The sequence below is a fragment of the Pleurodeles waltl genome, chromosome 4_2 (genome assembly GCF_031143425.1).
Source record: "Pleurodeles waltl isolate 20211129_DDA chromosome 4_2, aPleWal1.hap1.20221129, whole genome shotgun sequence".
Taxonomy (NCBI): domain Eukaryota; kingdom Metazoa; phylum Chordata; class Amphibia; order Caudata; family Salamandridae; genus Pleurodeles; species Pleurodeles waltl.
In genome coordinates this window covers 981,987,302-982,004,750 of record NC_090443.1, presented here as the reverse complement: position 1 = coordinate 982,004,750, position 17,449 = coordinate 981,987,302, and the positions used below count along the sequence as shown (strand labels likewise).

At 50.5% G+C, this 17,449-nt stretch overlaps 1 protein-coding gene across 1 annotated transcript in view; it reads right to left on the bottom strand.

Annotated features, from left to right (window-relative positions):
• Window positions 1–5,524, bottom strand: part of PTCH2 (patched 2) — a 74,384-nt gene extending 68,860 nt beyond the window's left edge. Inside the window, exon 1 of the mRNA XM_069232823.1 lies at window positions 4,864–5,524. Within this exon, the coding sequence (XP_069088924.1) occupies window positions 4,864–5,019 (156 nt within the window). The 5' untranslated portion in view covers window positions 5,020–5,524. The remainder of the gene's footprint in view (window positions 1–4,863) is intronic.
• Window positions 5,525–17,449: the final 11,925 nt, after the last annotated feature.

Sequence of the window (17,449 nt, the reverse complement as noted above, 5' to 3'; positions counted from 1 at the left end):
CCAACTGTACGCACCATCCTGCTTAAGAATGGTGAGCAGCCACCTGTATACACATCCCACCTGCGGCTGTACCCTCAAGACGTGATAGTGGCCAACAATATATACAATTCCTCCTGCGCCTGTACCCTCAAGATGTGATAATGGCCCCCTGTACATATACATACATAAACTCCTATCTGCGGCGTGACCCGTAAGGTATGTTATTGGCCAACTGCAAACCCAATCTCACCTGTGGCTGTACCCTCAAGATGTGATATTGGCCAACCATACACACACTCCGATTTAAGAGAGGTTAGCAGCGGACTTTTTGTAAAATCGGATATAAGGCATGTGGGTGCACAAATCGTGCACACAACTGAAGTTAAAAATGGTCGCCAGTCAACAGTATGCACAACCTGGCCTGTGGCTGTACACTCAAGATGTGATGTTGGACAATTGTATACAAAACCCAATTTAAGAATATTCAAAAGCTAATTGTATGCACAATCCGATCTAGGACACACAGCTGGGTGCAGTCTGATCTAAGGCATGATACTGGCCAACTATGTGTACAACCTAAGATGTGTTACTGCTCAGCTACACCCCACTATCCATCTAAGTTCCTTCATGGGCCAAAAGTACACACAATCCAATATAAAACTAGTTAGCAGCAAAAAGTGTGCGCAAACTAATCTGAGGCATGTTACTGGCCAAGTGTAAGACAACCTGACCTCAGACTTGATACTGGACAAATGTGGGTAGTCTCTTGCAGGAAGATTGCTCCAAAACTGCACAGTCAAGATGTGACATTGACCAACCCTATGCATCAACTAATGCAGGACTGTTTAATGTCTAACTGTGCGCACAATAGAACTAAAGACACGAGACAAGGAATCTGTACCCACAGTATGCACAATCCAATAAAACATGTTATTGGCCAACAGCATGCACAGCCTAGTGGAATGGACAACTTTACACAGCTCCTATATGTAAAGCTTCAAGCAATATTCCAGTGTAACAGTGGATTTCAGCTGAAGCAGCACAAGTACTGAAGTCTCCAGGTCATTAGAAAGAAAGAGATGAGCAAAGCCCAGGAGATTTGAGAGCGAAAGGATCACAGAATCCTCACCCAGTTGTCTGCTCGTAACATGGTCAGGTTTGAGCATGGCAGACTCAGATCCTCGTTCTTCTGAGGTCTATGTACGTTTACAACACTTATCACTGCCTTGAGAGTGGCAAATTAGTGGTAAGTGGAACGTCCACTGTCATCAGCTTTGACCAGCTACCTAATCTCACCAATGGCAGCATGTATTCTTTCATGGGCCCATGACCCGCTGAGTATTGAAGCGCTAGAGGTAGATGTGTGGATCCAAGGCTATCCTGACGCCCAAGAGCGGGGATCATGAAGTCTTTCATCGAAGGTGTAGCTTTTTCGCTTACCACCACTCCTGCCATTGCCTCTTACTGGACACATAACCACCGGTAAACCCAATGGAGGTGCGATTTTAGGGCTGTGAGTTGCAGTCTTGGAGAAAGCAAAGGCAGGCCATTGGCACCCTTATCCACCACCAAATTCTAGGGTCACCCCTTTATTGCCCCCTCCCAGAAATGCAAAAAAGGCTCCCTGCAAGACCACAGAAGCAGAGGAGCCAAACCCCATTCAACCAAAGACTGGATCCAATTGGCTTCACCCGCAGAGGCCTTTTTCAGGTGGTGCCAAATGATGGCCCATCTTGCCCAAGATGGACTTCAGCTCACAGCACATGATGGCAGCCGCAGCCAGCCAGGCCTCGCTCTCTGCTAGCTGGCAGCAGTGAGCCACAGATGCCTTGGATGGCCTCTCTGACAGCAGGCAACCAGAACACACCGAGAGAACTCCTGTTGACCTCTAGGGGTCTCTTCTCCTTCCTAGATCAACGTTCTTAAAGGAAAGCCACTGGTGGCCAAACACTAGCGACAATGGCTTTCCACCTAGACCCCTCATATCACCAACACCTATGAGCCATCATGGCACTCATTGGGCGTACTTCTCACGCTTGAAAGCACTGCTAACTACTGGGGATGGCCCTCACACCTGAGTGCACTATCACTCTTCTCACATCTGACAGCACTGATCATCGGTGGGCGGGGTGCCCTCACACCTGAGAGCGCTGTCACTCACCAAGCGTTGCTGTCACACAAGAGAGCACTGTTGGTTCTACATTTTAACTACCACGTTGGAGTACAAGACTTTTCTTCCCTTGGGGCCCGGGAGAGCGTAATCTCTGTATTCCCCAGTTGATCATGTCGTGTGATTTAGACTAAACAGATTTGCATCTCTTCATCACATCAATTGTGGTAAAACGGAGGGCGCTTGGAAACGAGGCACACCAGAAACAAATTAGTGCATGCTACTAAAAAAAACCGTCTCGATCACATCATTTTGTTCCATTCTTTGGTCCATAAAATGACTACAACGAGTTGGGGTAAGATTGAGGAACATCTGTTATTTACAGCGGCTCGAAGCGGCAAACATAGACAGAGAACGGCACAATGCGTTACTTGGGCACTAGCGCCCGCTATCTATTTTCCTGCACCACGTTCCTCCTTAGCCGGTCACATTTCACTAATTGGCCTGAGCCACGGAGGGGAAAAAACGCACCAATCACTTGCATCTCTGAGAAAATATACCCGCCTCGCCCCCCTAAACAAAACATGCAGCAGAAAGCAAAGGGGGCGGAGGAAGACGCCCAGATACCCCAGCTGTGCTAAGTGAGACCCCCCAGGAACCGAGGACAGTGTCCCCTCCGCCCCCACGGCCCGCCAGTGATGGGGAACAGAGGGCACTGAGGACAGAGACTAGGGGGCGGAGGAAGACCCCCAGCTACCCTAAGGGAGAAGCCCAGGAACGACAGTGTCCCCTCCACCCCCGCGGCCCGCCGGTGATGGAGACCACAGGGCAGGGGGTCGGATGAAGACCCCCAGATACCCCAGCTACCCTAAGGGAGAAGCCCAGGAACGACAGTGTCCCCTCCACCCCCGCGGCCCGCCGGTGATGGAGACCACAGGGCACTGAGGACAGAGACTGGGTGCGGAGGAAGACCTCTGCACCCCCCCCCCCCCCCAGCTGTGTTATCTGAGGGAGGGAACCCCAAGAACCGAGGACAGTGTCCCCTCCGCCAGTGATGGAGACCACAGGGCAGGGGGTCGGAGGAAGACCCCCAGATACCCCAGCTATCCTAAGGGAGAACCCCAGGAACCGAGGACAGTGTCCCCTCCACCACCGCGTCCCACCAGTGATGGAGACCACAGTACACTGAGGACATGACGTGTGTGTAGAGGAAGACCCCCGCACCCCACCAGCTGTGTTGTCTGAGGGAGAACCCCGGAACCGAGGACAGTGTCCCCTCCACCCCCGCGGCCCGCCGGTGATGGAGACCACAGGGCACTGAGGACAGAGACTGGGTGCGGAGGAAGACCTCTGCACCCTCCCCCCCCCCCAGCTGTGTTATCTGAGGGAGGGAACCCCAAGAACCGAGGACAGTGTCCCCTCCGCCAGTGATGGAGACCACGGGGCAGGGGGTCGGATGAAGACCCCCAGATACCCCAGCTATCCTAAGGGAGAACCCCAGGAACCGAGGACAGTGTCCCCTCCGCCAGTGATGGAGACCACGGGGCAGGGGGTCGGATGAAGACCCCCAGATACCCCAGCTATCCTAAGGGAGAACCCCAGGAACCGAGGACAGTGTCCCCTCCGCCAGTGATGGAGACCACGGGGCAGGGGGTCGGATGAAGACCCCCAGATACCCCAGCTATCCTAAGGGAGAACCCCAGGAACCGAGGACAGTGTCCCCTCCGCCAGTGATGGAGACCACGGGGCAGGGCCTGCGGGGGGCAGCGGTGCGCCATCAGTGTGACCCCCGCCACGGCATCAGAGGTGGTGGGAGGTGCGCGCCGGAAGCACGGGGCTCCCTGTCACACACCCTCCTCCAGGCTGAGGGATGGACGGCTCTCCCACGGCAGACAGAGGCCACGGGGATCTCACCACCCAGGGCAGAGGGATTATCCCCAAGAGGCCCTGCCCTCCGTTTGACTTCAGTTCATCCGCACAATGTTTTTGTTTTCCTCCCCGGAGCCCGTGGCCCGGCTGGCTCGCCCTCTCCACACTGGGAGCGGGAGGTGGAGGTGGCAGGGACGGGGGCAGATAATGCTGACTCCGGCTGCGAGAGCCGCGTCCAACCTCCGAAGCTTAGATATGAGGTAACGTGAGGTGTTTCATTCTCACGTTTCTATTCTGAACAGTAACTTGAATCCCGGTAAGTGATCTCGCCCAGGAAGGTCGTGCGTGTGGGCATTGGGACTGCCGGGAACCCCCCCCCCCCTCATCTCAGCGAACCATTTGTTTACATATAAGGTGGTCCCCGCCACTGGCCATCTCCGTGCGCCCCGTTTCCAAATCAGCAGGTTCAGTTGTGTCAATTAGGGGAACCCGCACCCTTGTCGCCTCTCCCCCCACTGTGTATACGTTTTAAAGTTCGCACCCCTTTTGGGTGCCACATAAGAGAAGCGTCGCGACCCTTCTCCCTGCTGTGATGCGGCGCCTTGCCTCTTCACACTGCCAGTGCCCCCAAACCCGGCTCGGCCCGCGTGTCCTTACTGGCCTTTTAAATCACAAGCACCCCTTTTTACTCGGGCAAAGACAAGCCCTGCTCCCCCCTTTCACTGACACTGGCTTCTAATATCAGGACCAAACCCCTGTCACCCGGGGCGGGCCCTGCGCCCCCTCATGTTCTTGAGTTTTTAGGATGCTTGAAATACAACTTCCAGCACCTCGGGAGCCGGATCTCTGTGTCCACACTCGCACCACTGCACCCCACACCAGGCACCCCCCCTGCACCCCTTTACCTTGGAGATCTGCTTCAGAGCATAGGCAGCGTGGCAGTAGCTGGGTCTCCTCTGCAGGTCCGGGTTGACAGTCGGCGGTGCAGGGGCGCTGTACCCGGGGGGCTGCCCCCCAAACCCTCCTGGGGGCGCAGGGGGGGCCCGGAGATCCGATGCCATAGGGGATCCAAGCACAAGGGGGGAGATGGTGGTGGTGGCGAGGAGAGGAAAACAAAATCACCAGCAGCCACAAAACGGAGAAATTGACCAAAAGACACAACCAGAAAGAAAGTCAGCCGCGGGCAGTCAGGGCAGATAATCCATGGAGGACGGGGGTGCCAGGCAAAGTGGGCATCACGGAGGAGACCCCTCGGAGACCCACATCTTCATCATCCCAGCTCCTCGGGGGACGCTGTTTTTTCGCTTTCCTTTTCCTCCGGATCGGTGCAGAATTTTTAAAAGTGGCAGAAGGGGCGGCGAAAATAACACCAATAAAAAGAGAAAATCAAAAATTGTACACACTCCAAAGAGGGATCATCTGCAACAAAAATATAATAAAAACCAAAGCACGGGCAGACATGGAAAATCAAGAGTGCAGAGAAAAAAAGGCCGCTCTGGGGGTCTCGGAGCTCCTCTTCACAGGCAGTCCCACCAACATTTGGTGAGAAGCTGCCTCCAAGCAGATCTTGAAAAGAAGTGAGAGGGGGGAGGGAGGGGGCCGGCTGGGTGGGTGGGAGGTTTGGGATGGAAAAGGGCCCTGCCTCCCCCCATTGGCTGAGGAAGAGGCAAATTACCCCATAAGCATCTCCTATTATTAGCTGCTAAGCAACCGGAGGGAGAGAGGAGACCACCCAAGCAGACCCAGCCCTCCCTCCTGCCTGGGCTCTGCTCGTTCTCTCTCCCTCTGTCCTCAGATCAATATGGTGTGGGGGGGAGAGGACCCTGGGGCGACTGGCGGGGGTGAGGGGTAAACCGAGGGCTGGACTCAGAGGCTGATCTGTTGGTGTTCTTCTGGTGTGAGGCAATGCTGTAAATCACCCTAGGAATTTTGCACCCTAACATTTTCGAATGATACACATTCATATCTCCCAACAGCTAGCGCCGCGCAAGCGACACACGTTGCATCTCAGCACTAGAAACACAGCCGCACTCACAGCACAGCACCACAAAGCCCGGAACCATACTGCACAACACAAAAACACTACGCAATCACCACGCACACAATTACCACACAGAAAACACACATATACACGCCACATAAACTATGCGTAAACCACACACATCATCGCCACACATAGACCACCAGCTCTTCCCAAACTTTAATAAAGACATACGCCGCCAACCAAACACAGAAAGCACCACATGCAGGATCACCACAACACACTGCGAGCACTACATAAGCCGTCACACCACCCACCCAGCAGCACCCCACCTACATCGACAGCACACAACATGCCTACAAGACCACACACCACCACACACATTGCCAGCAGCACAAACATATACGCGCACCAGCAACATGCATAGAGCATGACAAACACGTAAACATATATATCACTAGCAGTTAACTTACACACATCCACCCATCACCACACCCAAACACGCGAAACACACACTGGCTAAATCACACACAAAGCGGAATGTCAGCAGAGGAGTACTTCACCATATACATCATCTGCACTGCACACACGTTATACACCCACAAACAGCAAACACACAACACTTACACCATAAGCATCTACACGCACAGGATAAAGCACACTAGCACACAAATACACCCAAAACAGAGAAAACACAACTACTCACAACACAAGGGCAATGTGTACACACCACCAGCCCATTACTCAAGCATCATATATACCAGTGCAACGTGCACTGCAAACACAACTTGCACACACAAGACACAAATATTCTGTTATAACGCACACATCATGCCTACATAAAAGAAAAAAAATATATACACAGCAAACCCACAGCATTCAGCTGCAAACACAAACCACATACGCTGCGCACGAAAAATACACATTTCACGCGCACACATTTCAAAAACATGCACACAGCCGTCACCAGCATCAACCACACACACGCATGCACAGAAGAGACAATGTATCGCTAACAGCACACATTACAAACACACACCAGCAGCAACGCACACAGTGCATAAGAAAACACACGTAGCACATCGCAATCACCACACACACAGACACACACACACACACCATCTAATTCCAGCGTTACACATCGCCGGCACCCGCCCCCCCCTCCACACACACATGCACATATACCACCTTATTCACAGCGTTACACATCGCCGGCACCACACACACACACCACATCATCCACAACGTTACACATCGCCGGCACCACACACACACCACATCATCCACAGCGTTACACATCGCCAGCACCACACACACACCACATCATCCACAGCGTTACACATCGCCAGCACCACACACACACCACCTCATTCACAGCGTTACACATCGCTGGCACCACACACACACCACCTCATCCACAGCGTTACACATCGCTGGCACCACACACACACCACATCATCCACAGCGTTACACATCGCCGGCACCACACACACACCACATCATCCACAGCGTTACACATCGCTGGCACCACACACACACCACATCATCCACAGCGTTACACATCGCCGGCACCACACACACACCACATCATCCACAGCGTTACACATCACCAGCACCACACACACACCACATCATCCACAGCGTTACACATCGCCAGCACCACACACACACAGACACATACCACCTCATCCACAGCGTTACACATCGCCGGCAACCCCCCCGCCTCCCTCCCTACGCACACACACACACATACCACCTCATCCACAGCGTTACACATCGCCGGCACCACACACGCACTGTTTATTGTCCCAGCCTGACATGGCATTTATTGGGACAGCTGCAGGACTGGTATTTTTTCATTTATGTTGTTTTTATTGGAGAGACAGGGAACACAAACACATCTCCTGCCTCAATCCCAGACACTGCATTTTTTTTTAACAAAGGGGGAGTACATCGTGTTCCAGATGTGCCCTTCTGCATATTCCTCAACCCCCAACCATGATTTTGTGCCAGGCATTATTTCCACAAATTGTGTTTAAGGGGTTGCAGTATTTCACAGTGGGCTGGCACTAAGTAACCGGGGCTTCTGAAAAATGTTGGAGCACATTTCCACCATGATCCCAATACATGTTCATGGATTGAACAACACATTTGTAACTCCCACTTCCTAGATGTGAAGTTTAGTGGAGATTTTTATGATTGCATATTTTATGAATTGTATTTGGATCATATATATTTGAATGAAGCCTTATGTGATACATACAATGTGTTTACTATAACATTCAATTGAATTTTGTATTAATTAGTATGACATCTAGTATATTTTGTGCTCCAGACGCATATTGTATATTCTGCATGGTATCGTCTTCTAGCAATGTCCAAGATTGCACTCTTTTTGCAGCAGGAGTGCCGTCTGTTGTAGTACAAGATAGGCTTATTTACTGACAACCCTCTGTGGGAGGGGTCACTGCAGGTTTGTTGCCCCACTGCAGCCATTTGTAATAGTTTCTAAAAATGTTTCACGGGGCCATGGCAATCCACCTCACACAGGGTAACAGTCACAGCCTCAACTACCCCCACAAGAATGTGCTCATTCTTAAAATGGGGGAATCCAGCAACCACTTTGGTCTTCACATTAGAGTTAATATGTACATAAGATTTAGTAAAGTGCACTGAGGCAGTAACATTGGTCACAGCTTCTGGCGCTTTGGCGCGCATGCTGTGTGGCGCGGGACTGCATGAAGAGTGAATAGTGTGAATGAAGGCTGGAAGCAATGAGGGACACTGTTCCTTAGAGTGAAGTCCTACTTAAACCTAACCAGGGGAGAATGACCAGGTCACCTAGACACTTAAGTGCTAGAAGCAAGAGCCCTCACCCACCAACAGGTGGCATGCTTCATCATCGGGCCTGCTCCTCGTCGGGCTGGCGCTGCACTACCTGACGGGCCCCGCAAAGCTGGACAAGAGGGTCGTTCCCTTACATGTTGTGGTTTCCACCTTGTGGATGTGACAACCACCATGCTGTTGTCCAGGATAGATGTCTGGTGGGCTGGGGGTGTCTATATTTTCATCCTTTAGAGCAGAACACATGCCCTCAAACAGTAACTGCGCTCCTTTCCTTCTTTATGTTGTACTGCGCATCCCACGGGAGCGAAGAGGCCACAGCCAAGACAGTCTGATTTCCCCTTAGACCACAAGACGTGGCTTCATCAGCTCCTTCAAGTCCCAATTCTAACCTTGCAAAGGGCAAGAAGACAGTCTGTGTAAATGTATTCTTTACTGACTGAAGGGGAGTTTATAATGAAAGGGAGATTGGCCTTTTGTTGCTCCAACATTTCCACTAGTGCCATCAAAGAAGAATTAAAACTGTCCCTTTGACCCAGCCAGTTACTTGTACTTGGCTTGGGATTTAAGAATAAACTCTGCATCATCCCAGAAAGATGCCATGCCTTTCAAGGACAGACTGTGCACCAAACCAGAGAGATGCCATGCTTCTCAAGGGAAGGCGCTACACCAGCCCAGAGAGATGACATGCTTCTCACAACCAGACTGTGGACCAGCCCAGAGAGATGCCAGGCCTCTTAAGGTCAGACTGTGCACCAGCCCAGAGAGATGACATGCTTCTCAAGGCCAGACTGTGCCCCAGCCTAGAGAGATGCCATGCTTCTCAAGGCCAGACTGTGCCCCAGCCTAGAGAGATGCCATGCTTCTCAAGGCCGGACTGTGCGCCAGCCCAGAGAGATGCCATGCTTCTCAAGGCCAGACTGTGCGCCCTCTCAGAGAGACACCCTTCTTCTCAAGGCCAGACTGTGCCCCAGCCTAGAGAGATGCCATGCTTCTCAAGGCCAGACTGTGCACCAGCCAAGAGATGTCATGTTTCTTGAGGCCAGACTGTCTACCAGCCCAGAGAGATGCCATGCTTCTCAGGGCTAGACGGTTCACCAGCCCAGAGAGATGCAATGCTTCCCAAGGCCAGACTTTGCACCAGCCCAGAGAGCCGCCATGCTTCCCAAGGACAGGTGGTGCACCAGCCCAAAGAGACGCCCTGCTTCTCAAGGCCAGACTGTGCACCACCCCAGAGAGCCGCCATGCTTCCCAAGGCCAGATGGTGCACCAGCCCAAAGAGACACCATGCACCTCACAGCCAGTCTGTGCACCAGCCCAGAGAGACACCATGCACCTCATAGCCAGTCTATGCACCAGCCCAGAGAGATGCCATGCTTCTCAAGGTCAGATTGTTCACAAGCCCAGAGAGATGCCATGCTTCTCAGGGCCAGACGGTTCGCCAGCCCAAAGAGATGCCATGCTTCTGAAGGCCAAACTGTGCACCAGCCCAGAGTGGTGCCATGCTTCACAAGGCCAGATTGTGCACTAGCACAGAAAGATACCACGCTTCTCAAGACCAGATAATGTACCAGCCCGGAGAGATGCTATGCTTCTCAAAACCAGACTGTGTGCCAACCCAGCAAGATGACATGCTTCTCCACGCTGGACTGTGCACCAGCCCAAAGAAATGCCATGCCTCTCCAAGCCGGACTATGCGCCGGCCCAGAGAGATGCCATGCTTCTCAAAGCCAGACCTTGCACCAGCCCAGAGAGATGCCATGCTTTTCAACACCGTACCGTGCACCAGCCCAGAGAGATGTCAAGCATCTCAAGGCCATACTGTGTACCAGCCCAGAGAGACACCATGCATCTCATGGCCAGACTGTGCACCAGCTCAGAGAGATGCCATGTTTCTCAGGGCCTATGAAGTCAAGTATCTATTTCTTTATTACATTACTCCTACTGTAGAAGAGAAAAAAAACAAAAAAAAACTTTCACTCTCTCAAATACACTAATATGTCTCACCCTATACCTCTCCCAGTCTATCCTCTATCTCCACTCTCTGACTGATCCCAAACCTCATTCTACTACTATGATCTCCAAAATAACCCATTCTAGACCCTTTCCTCCTCTACCCCTCCTGGCTCACCCCAAGCCTCCATTTTACTACTACAATCTCCCAAACAACCCTTCTAAATTATTCCATCATATAGCTCTCCTTTGACTCATTTCAAACCTCCTTGTACTACTGTGATCTCCCTTATCAATTCCTTCAGACTCTTCCCTCCTTAATCTCTCCTCTTACTCATCCAAACCTCATCTTACTACTATGATCTCCCAATTAACACTCTCTCGAGCTTCCTCTTCTATACCTCCATTATTCTATTCAATCCAACTAACAGACCCACATGTCCACCACTCAAATTAACTCATATTTCCCTAAAGTCATCCACCCCTAATCCTTTTGGGTTCCGGAGTAGAATGCCGCTCGCCAAAAAGTGCTTCAACGCCTCGTTGGGGGTAATGAGCACTATATAAATACAATTGTAATTATATTTTGTAGTGATCTAATCTTGGAGGTGAGAATGGACCCACATCCTTAACACTAATTACCAACTATAACTGGCCAGTTTCAAGGTATGGGCCTTTGAAGTGTTGGTGTTCTCCGCAGGTGTACTTAGGTTTTGAATATCAACAGCCTACTTCCATTAACCTTGAACCTAAGTTCAGTTTGGTCGATAACTGGTGTTCTGTAAACTCTGCCAAGTGCCCCAGACACTGACTGTAGGGTCACTGGTAGCCTCATTAAGGGCCAGATTTACAAGGCCCTTGCGCCCCTTAGCGCCACATTTGCGGCAAACTTTTTGCTGCAAATGTGATGCTAACGGGCGACTACCAAACTAGGTTTGCGCCACCTTGTAAACCCTCCACATCATGCATAATATATACATCATGTATGTAAAGGGGGCGTTCCCTCATTAGAGGATCATTTAAAATGGCGCAATGGGATCTACAAGATTCCATTGGGCCATTTCTAGCATAATTATTAACGCCTGCTGGAAGCAGGTGTTAAAATTAGACTCCCATTGATTTCAATGAACCTCTTAACACTATACTGGATTAGTGTCATTTTTTTTACACTAATCCAGTATAGCGTTACAATAGTGTGATAAAATGATGCTATTGCCACTAACATGCACCATGGTGCACCTTATTGTAAATATGGCGCTACCATGGTGGTGTTGGGGCATCCCAGGGGACCACAAGAAAAGTGGCGCATCACTAGTGATGCGCCACTTTCTTGTACATATGGCCCCAAATGAGCTCATGTTCTCTTGACCTCTGGCAAGTACCCATGCCATCCTAAAGTATCATTTAATGTCTCAGGAGGGACTACTGCTTGTTTTGGGTGGTGAGTGTAGGAAAGTGCCACTATTGGCATGGTTGCCCCCCCCCACACTTTTTGCCCAGTGTTGATGCCAACTTTGATTGAAAGTGTGCTGGGACCCTGCTAACCAGGCCCCAGCACCAGTGTTGTTTCTCTAAAACTGTACATTTGTTTCTACAATTAGCACAGCCCTGGCACACAGTTAAGTCCTTTGTAAAAGGTACTCATGGTACCAAGGGCCATGTGGCCAGGGAAGGTCTCTAAGGGCTGCAACATGTATTTTGCCACCCTAGGGGACTCCTCACTCAGCACATGCACACTGCCTCACAGCTTGTGTATGCTGGTGGGGTGAAAATGACTAAGTCGACATGGCACTCCCCTCAGAGTGCCATGCCAACCTCACACTGCCTGTGGCATAGGTAAGTCACCCCTCTAGCAGGTCTTACAGCCCTAAGGCAGGGTGCACTATACCACAGGTGAGGGCATATGTGCATGAGCACTATGCCCCTACAGTGTCTAATCAAAACCTTAGACATTGTAAGTGCAGGGTAGCCATAAAGAGTATATGGTCTGGGAGTTTGTCAAACACGAACTCCACAGTTCCATAATGGCTACACTGAAATCTGTGAAGTTTGGTATCAAACTTCTCAGCACAATAAATGCACACTGATGCCAGTGTGGAATTTATTGTAAAATGCACCCAGAGGGCATCTTAGAGATGCCCCTGAATACCAATCCGACTTCTAGTGTTTGGCTGACCAGTTTCTGCCAGCCTGCCACAACCAGACGAGTTGCTGGCCACATGGGGAGAGTGCCTTTGTCACTCTGTGGCCAGGAACAAAGCCAGTACTGGGTGGAGGTGCTTCTCACCTCCCCCTGCTGGAACTGTAACACCTGGCGGTCAGCCTCAAAGGCTCACCCCTTTTGTTACAGCGCCACAGGGCATCCCAGCTAGTGGAGATGCCCACTGACCCCACTTTTGGAGGCAAGGCTGGAGGAGATAATGAGAAAAACAAGGAGGAGTCACCCACCAGTCAGGACAGCCCCTAAGGTGCCCTGAGCTGAGGTGACCCCTGCCTTTAGAAATCCTCCATCCTAAATTTGGAGGATTCCCCCAGTAGGATTAGGGATGTGCCCCCCACCCCTCAGGGAGGAGGTACAAAGAGGGTGTAGCTACCCTCCAGGACAGTAGCCATTGGCTACTGCCCCCAGACATAAACACACCCCTAAAGTTAGTATTTAGGGGCACCACAGAACCCAGGAAATCAGATTCCTGCAACCTGAAACAAGAAGAAGGACTGCTGACCTGAAAGCCCTGCAGAGACGATGGAAGACGACAACTGCTTTGGCCCCAGCCCTACCGGCCTGTCTCCTGACTCGAAAAACTGCAACAGCGACGCATCTAACAGGGACCAGCAACCTCTGAAGCCTCAGAGGACTGCCCTAAACCTAAGGACCAAGAAACTCCTGTGAGCAGCGGCTCTGCTCAACAAACAGCATCAATATTGCAACTTTTCTGCAACTTTCAAAGACCTCACTCTTCCCGCCGAAAGCGTGAGACTTCACCCTCTGCACCCGACGCCCCCGGCTCGAGATCCAGAGAACCAACACCACTGGGAGGACTCCCAGGCGACTGCGACCTCGTGAGTAGCTCGAGATGACCCCCCTGGGCCCCCACAGCGACGCATGCAGAGAGAATCCAGAGGCTCCCCTTGACCGTGACTGTAACAAGGGACCCGACGCCTGACCTAGCACTGCACCCGCAGCCCCCAGGACCAGAAGGAACCGAACCTCAGTGCAGGATTGACCACCAGGCGACCCTCTGCCTAGCCCAGTTGGTGGCTGGCCCAAGAAGCCCCCCTATGCCCTGCCTGCACCGCCACAGTGACCCCGGGTCCCTCCATTGAATCCAATACAAAACCCGACGCCTGCTTTGCACACTGCACCCGGCTGCCCCTGTGCCACTGAGGGTGTGTTTTGTGTGCCTACTTGTGTACCCCCCATTGCTCTACAAAACCCCCCTGGTCTGCCCTCCGAGGAGGCAGATACTTACCTGTAGGCAGACTGGAACCAGAGCACACCTGTTCTTCATAGGCGCCTATGTGTTTTGGGCACCTCTTTGTCCTCTGCACTGACTGGCCCTGAGCTGCTGGTGTGGTAACTTTGGGGTTGCCTTGAACCCCCAACGGTGGTCTGTCTGTGCCCAGGAACTGAGACTTGTAAGTGTCTTACTTACCTCACAATCTAACCAATACTTACCTCCCCCAGGAACTGTTGATTTTTGTACTGTCTACTTTTAAAATAGCTTATTGCCATTTTAACAAAAACTGTATATGTTATTGCTCTAATTCAAAGTTCCTAACTTACCTATGTGGAGTACCTTGCATTTTATGTATCTACTTCAAATCTTGAACTTGTGGTTCTAAAAATAAATTAAGAAAATATATTTTTTCTATATAAAAACTATTGGCCTGGAGTTAAGTCTTTCAGTGTGTGTTCCTCATTTATTGCCTGTGTGTGTACAACAAATGCTTAACAATACCCTCTGATAAACCTACTGCTCGACCACACTACCACAAAATAGAGCACTAGAATTATCTAATTTTGCACTATACTGTATTACCTCTAAGGGGAACCCTTGGACTCTGTGCACACTATCTCTTACTTTGAGATAGTATATACAGAGCCAACTTCCTACACTTACCTATTTCAAACAAGTAATGTTGATACCTGTATGAAATACTTAAACTTTTAAGATACTTAACCGCAACTTGAATCTTGTGGTTCTAATAATAAATTAAGAAAATATATTTTTTGCAATATAAAAACCATTGGTCTGGAGTTAAGTCATTGAGTGTGTGTTTCTTCTATTGTCTATGTGTGTACAACAAATGCTTTGCACTACCCTCTGATAAGCCTAACTGCTTGACCACCCTACCACAAAAGAGAGCATTAGTTTATCTACTTTAGCCTCTGCTAAGCCTCTTGGGACTCCTGGAATCTGTGCACGCTATACCTCACTTTGATATAGCTTATACAGAGCCAGCTTACTGCAGTGATTAAATGGGTTATTCCATTTTTGGGACAGTTTTGTAGGCACCTGGCACACACAAAGGGCCTTTGCACACAGCGCCTGTGTAAAACTATGACAAGGGACAGGCGCAGCACAGTGAAAGCCTTGGGACCAGATATTTCACCAGGATAGCTGATTGCATCAAAGCCTTTCTCCATAGGGTGAGAGTAGTCAAAGGGGCCACGTTTTTTGATTTATAGCTAATTGCTGCTTCAGCACTAGGACTGTATTTTAGTGTCATATTTCTGCCATATAAGGTGCTAGGACCTTATGGCTTTCTGTGCTTTAACTCCCTCCAGTTTGCTACAGGGTTATGCCTGGTTCCCGACCCCCCTCCTGTACTTGGGTTTGTGGTTGTGCTCACTGCGCACTTCTCTGCTTGGCGTTTAGACCGCTCAGCTACCCGCAGAAGAGAGTGGCTTTGGACAAATTGCTCTGACTGCCAAACAAGCGGTGGCCCGCACCTGAAGACGTCATGAGTGCTTAGTTTGTAGTGGCAGTGCCATTGCAGCGCTTGTAGACCACACTGTTACTGTGGACTCTTGATCCCTGAACTTGCACCTAGGACCCATGAACGCTTGAAAAACTGCGTTTTGTGTCTGCTTCATTTTGAGGCTCCTTTATCTTGAGCTACTTAGCCCCTCCACTGTGCCTGTCCAACCCGGGGAGCCTACACAAATGTCCATTCATCAAAATACCAGCGTTAGGGGGAGTGATGCCACATTCCTGTTGGCCTTAATGACATCACAGAAAGTGATATCATATGACCATTGACCTTTATTTTTTTTCCCTGACCTTCACCTGGACGATACATCGATTAAGTTTCACAATTATGTTATTATTACTGTAACAACAAAACATAGACATCTCTACACAAGATGTCTATTCAAGCTAAAACCTACATTATGGTTTCCCGCTTGATCTTTGAAAGTTCTTGGGGCATAATACTTGCCCTAAGTTGCAGCGAGCGAGCAAGCGAGGGGGGGTATGCTAGACCTCTCCTAAGGGGTTTCATGCACCTAAACGATTTTGAAAAGAAATGGATATAATAGTACATTTAAAGCACACTTTTCACATAAATTTGCCGTGGGAAAGTGCCCCTTTTGGATGGTCGCTCCCGCACTTTTTGCTCTAGATGCTGTTGGTTATGATTCTGAAAGTGCACTGGAGCCTGCTGACCAGGCCTCCTACCTAAATTGGTAACTGTGAATTGGTATCCCCAGTTGGCAAGTACTTTAACTCTCTTATTAGCCCCTATTATAAGGTACAAGTGGTACCCAGGGCACGGGTGTTAAAGGGGCGACCAGGACCTAAAGCACTGTTTGTGCCACCCTGCATGGCCCAAGTAAACTACTGACAGCAGGTCTGCCATTGCGCACTGCAGGAGCAGTGCAAACTGCTTGAACTCGACATGTGTGGCTCAGCCCAAGCACTATCATTAATATATGTCAGCCCCCTGAAAGGAAGGCCTACTGAGCCCAGCAGGCAGGGTGCATCATATTAATGGTGTGGACATGTAAGTGCAAGTTTATGTGTCCATTTAGTGGCCTTTTGTATTAAAGGCTACTATAAGTGAACGACGGTCCATAGGATACATGGGGGCACACTGGCAAACCAGAAGCCGCCACTGTGTGATGGTACTGCCGAAGTGGGTCATGTTTGGTATCAAACAACATGCCTTCTCACCCCTGACACAAATCTCATGTCAAGGGCAATGTGGCATGGACCCAGAAAGCAGCCTTAGAGTTTGCCCTCCAAATTACCCCAGTTTTCTGGTGCTCCGGCTGCCAATCCACAGCAGCTGCGGCCACAACAGGAATCCAACCCCCTGGGCAGCGGTGTAAACACTCCCAGGATTCAGAACAGTGATCTGGATGGGAAGGAGGCCACTCCTCCCTCCCTCCAAGGAAGGCTAGAGAAGTCGCACATCAAGGTGGTGAACTTCAAAGGGCACACCACATATGCAACAAGGCTGGGTCCAAGTGGAGGACAAAGCCACCCCCCCTGCTCTAGGCACGTTTGCACCCAGGCAGGAAGGAAGATCATTTAGCCAGGAGGCGTACACCACTAGAAGGCTAGCCGCATGCTTTAGAGTGTGCAGCCTGGTCTGTACCGCAGAGCAAGATTTCTGCCATCCTGGAAAGAGGCAGAATAGAAGGTTCTGGGTAGACAAGGTGCCATAACCTTCTGTTTGTGGTCACCTCAGGGGTAGATTCACCACTG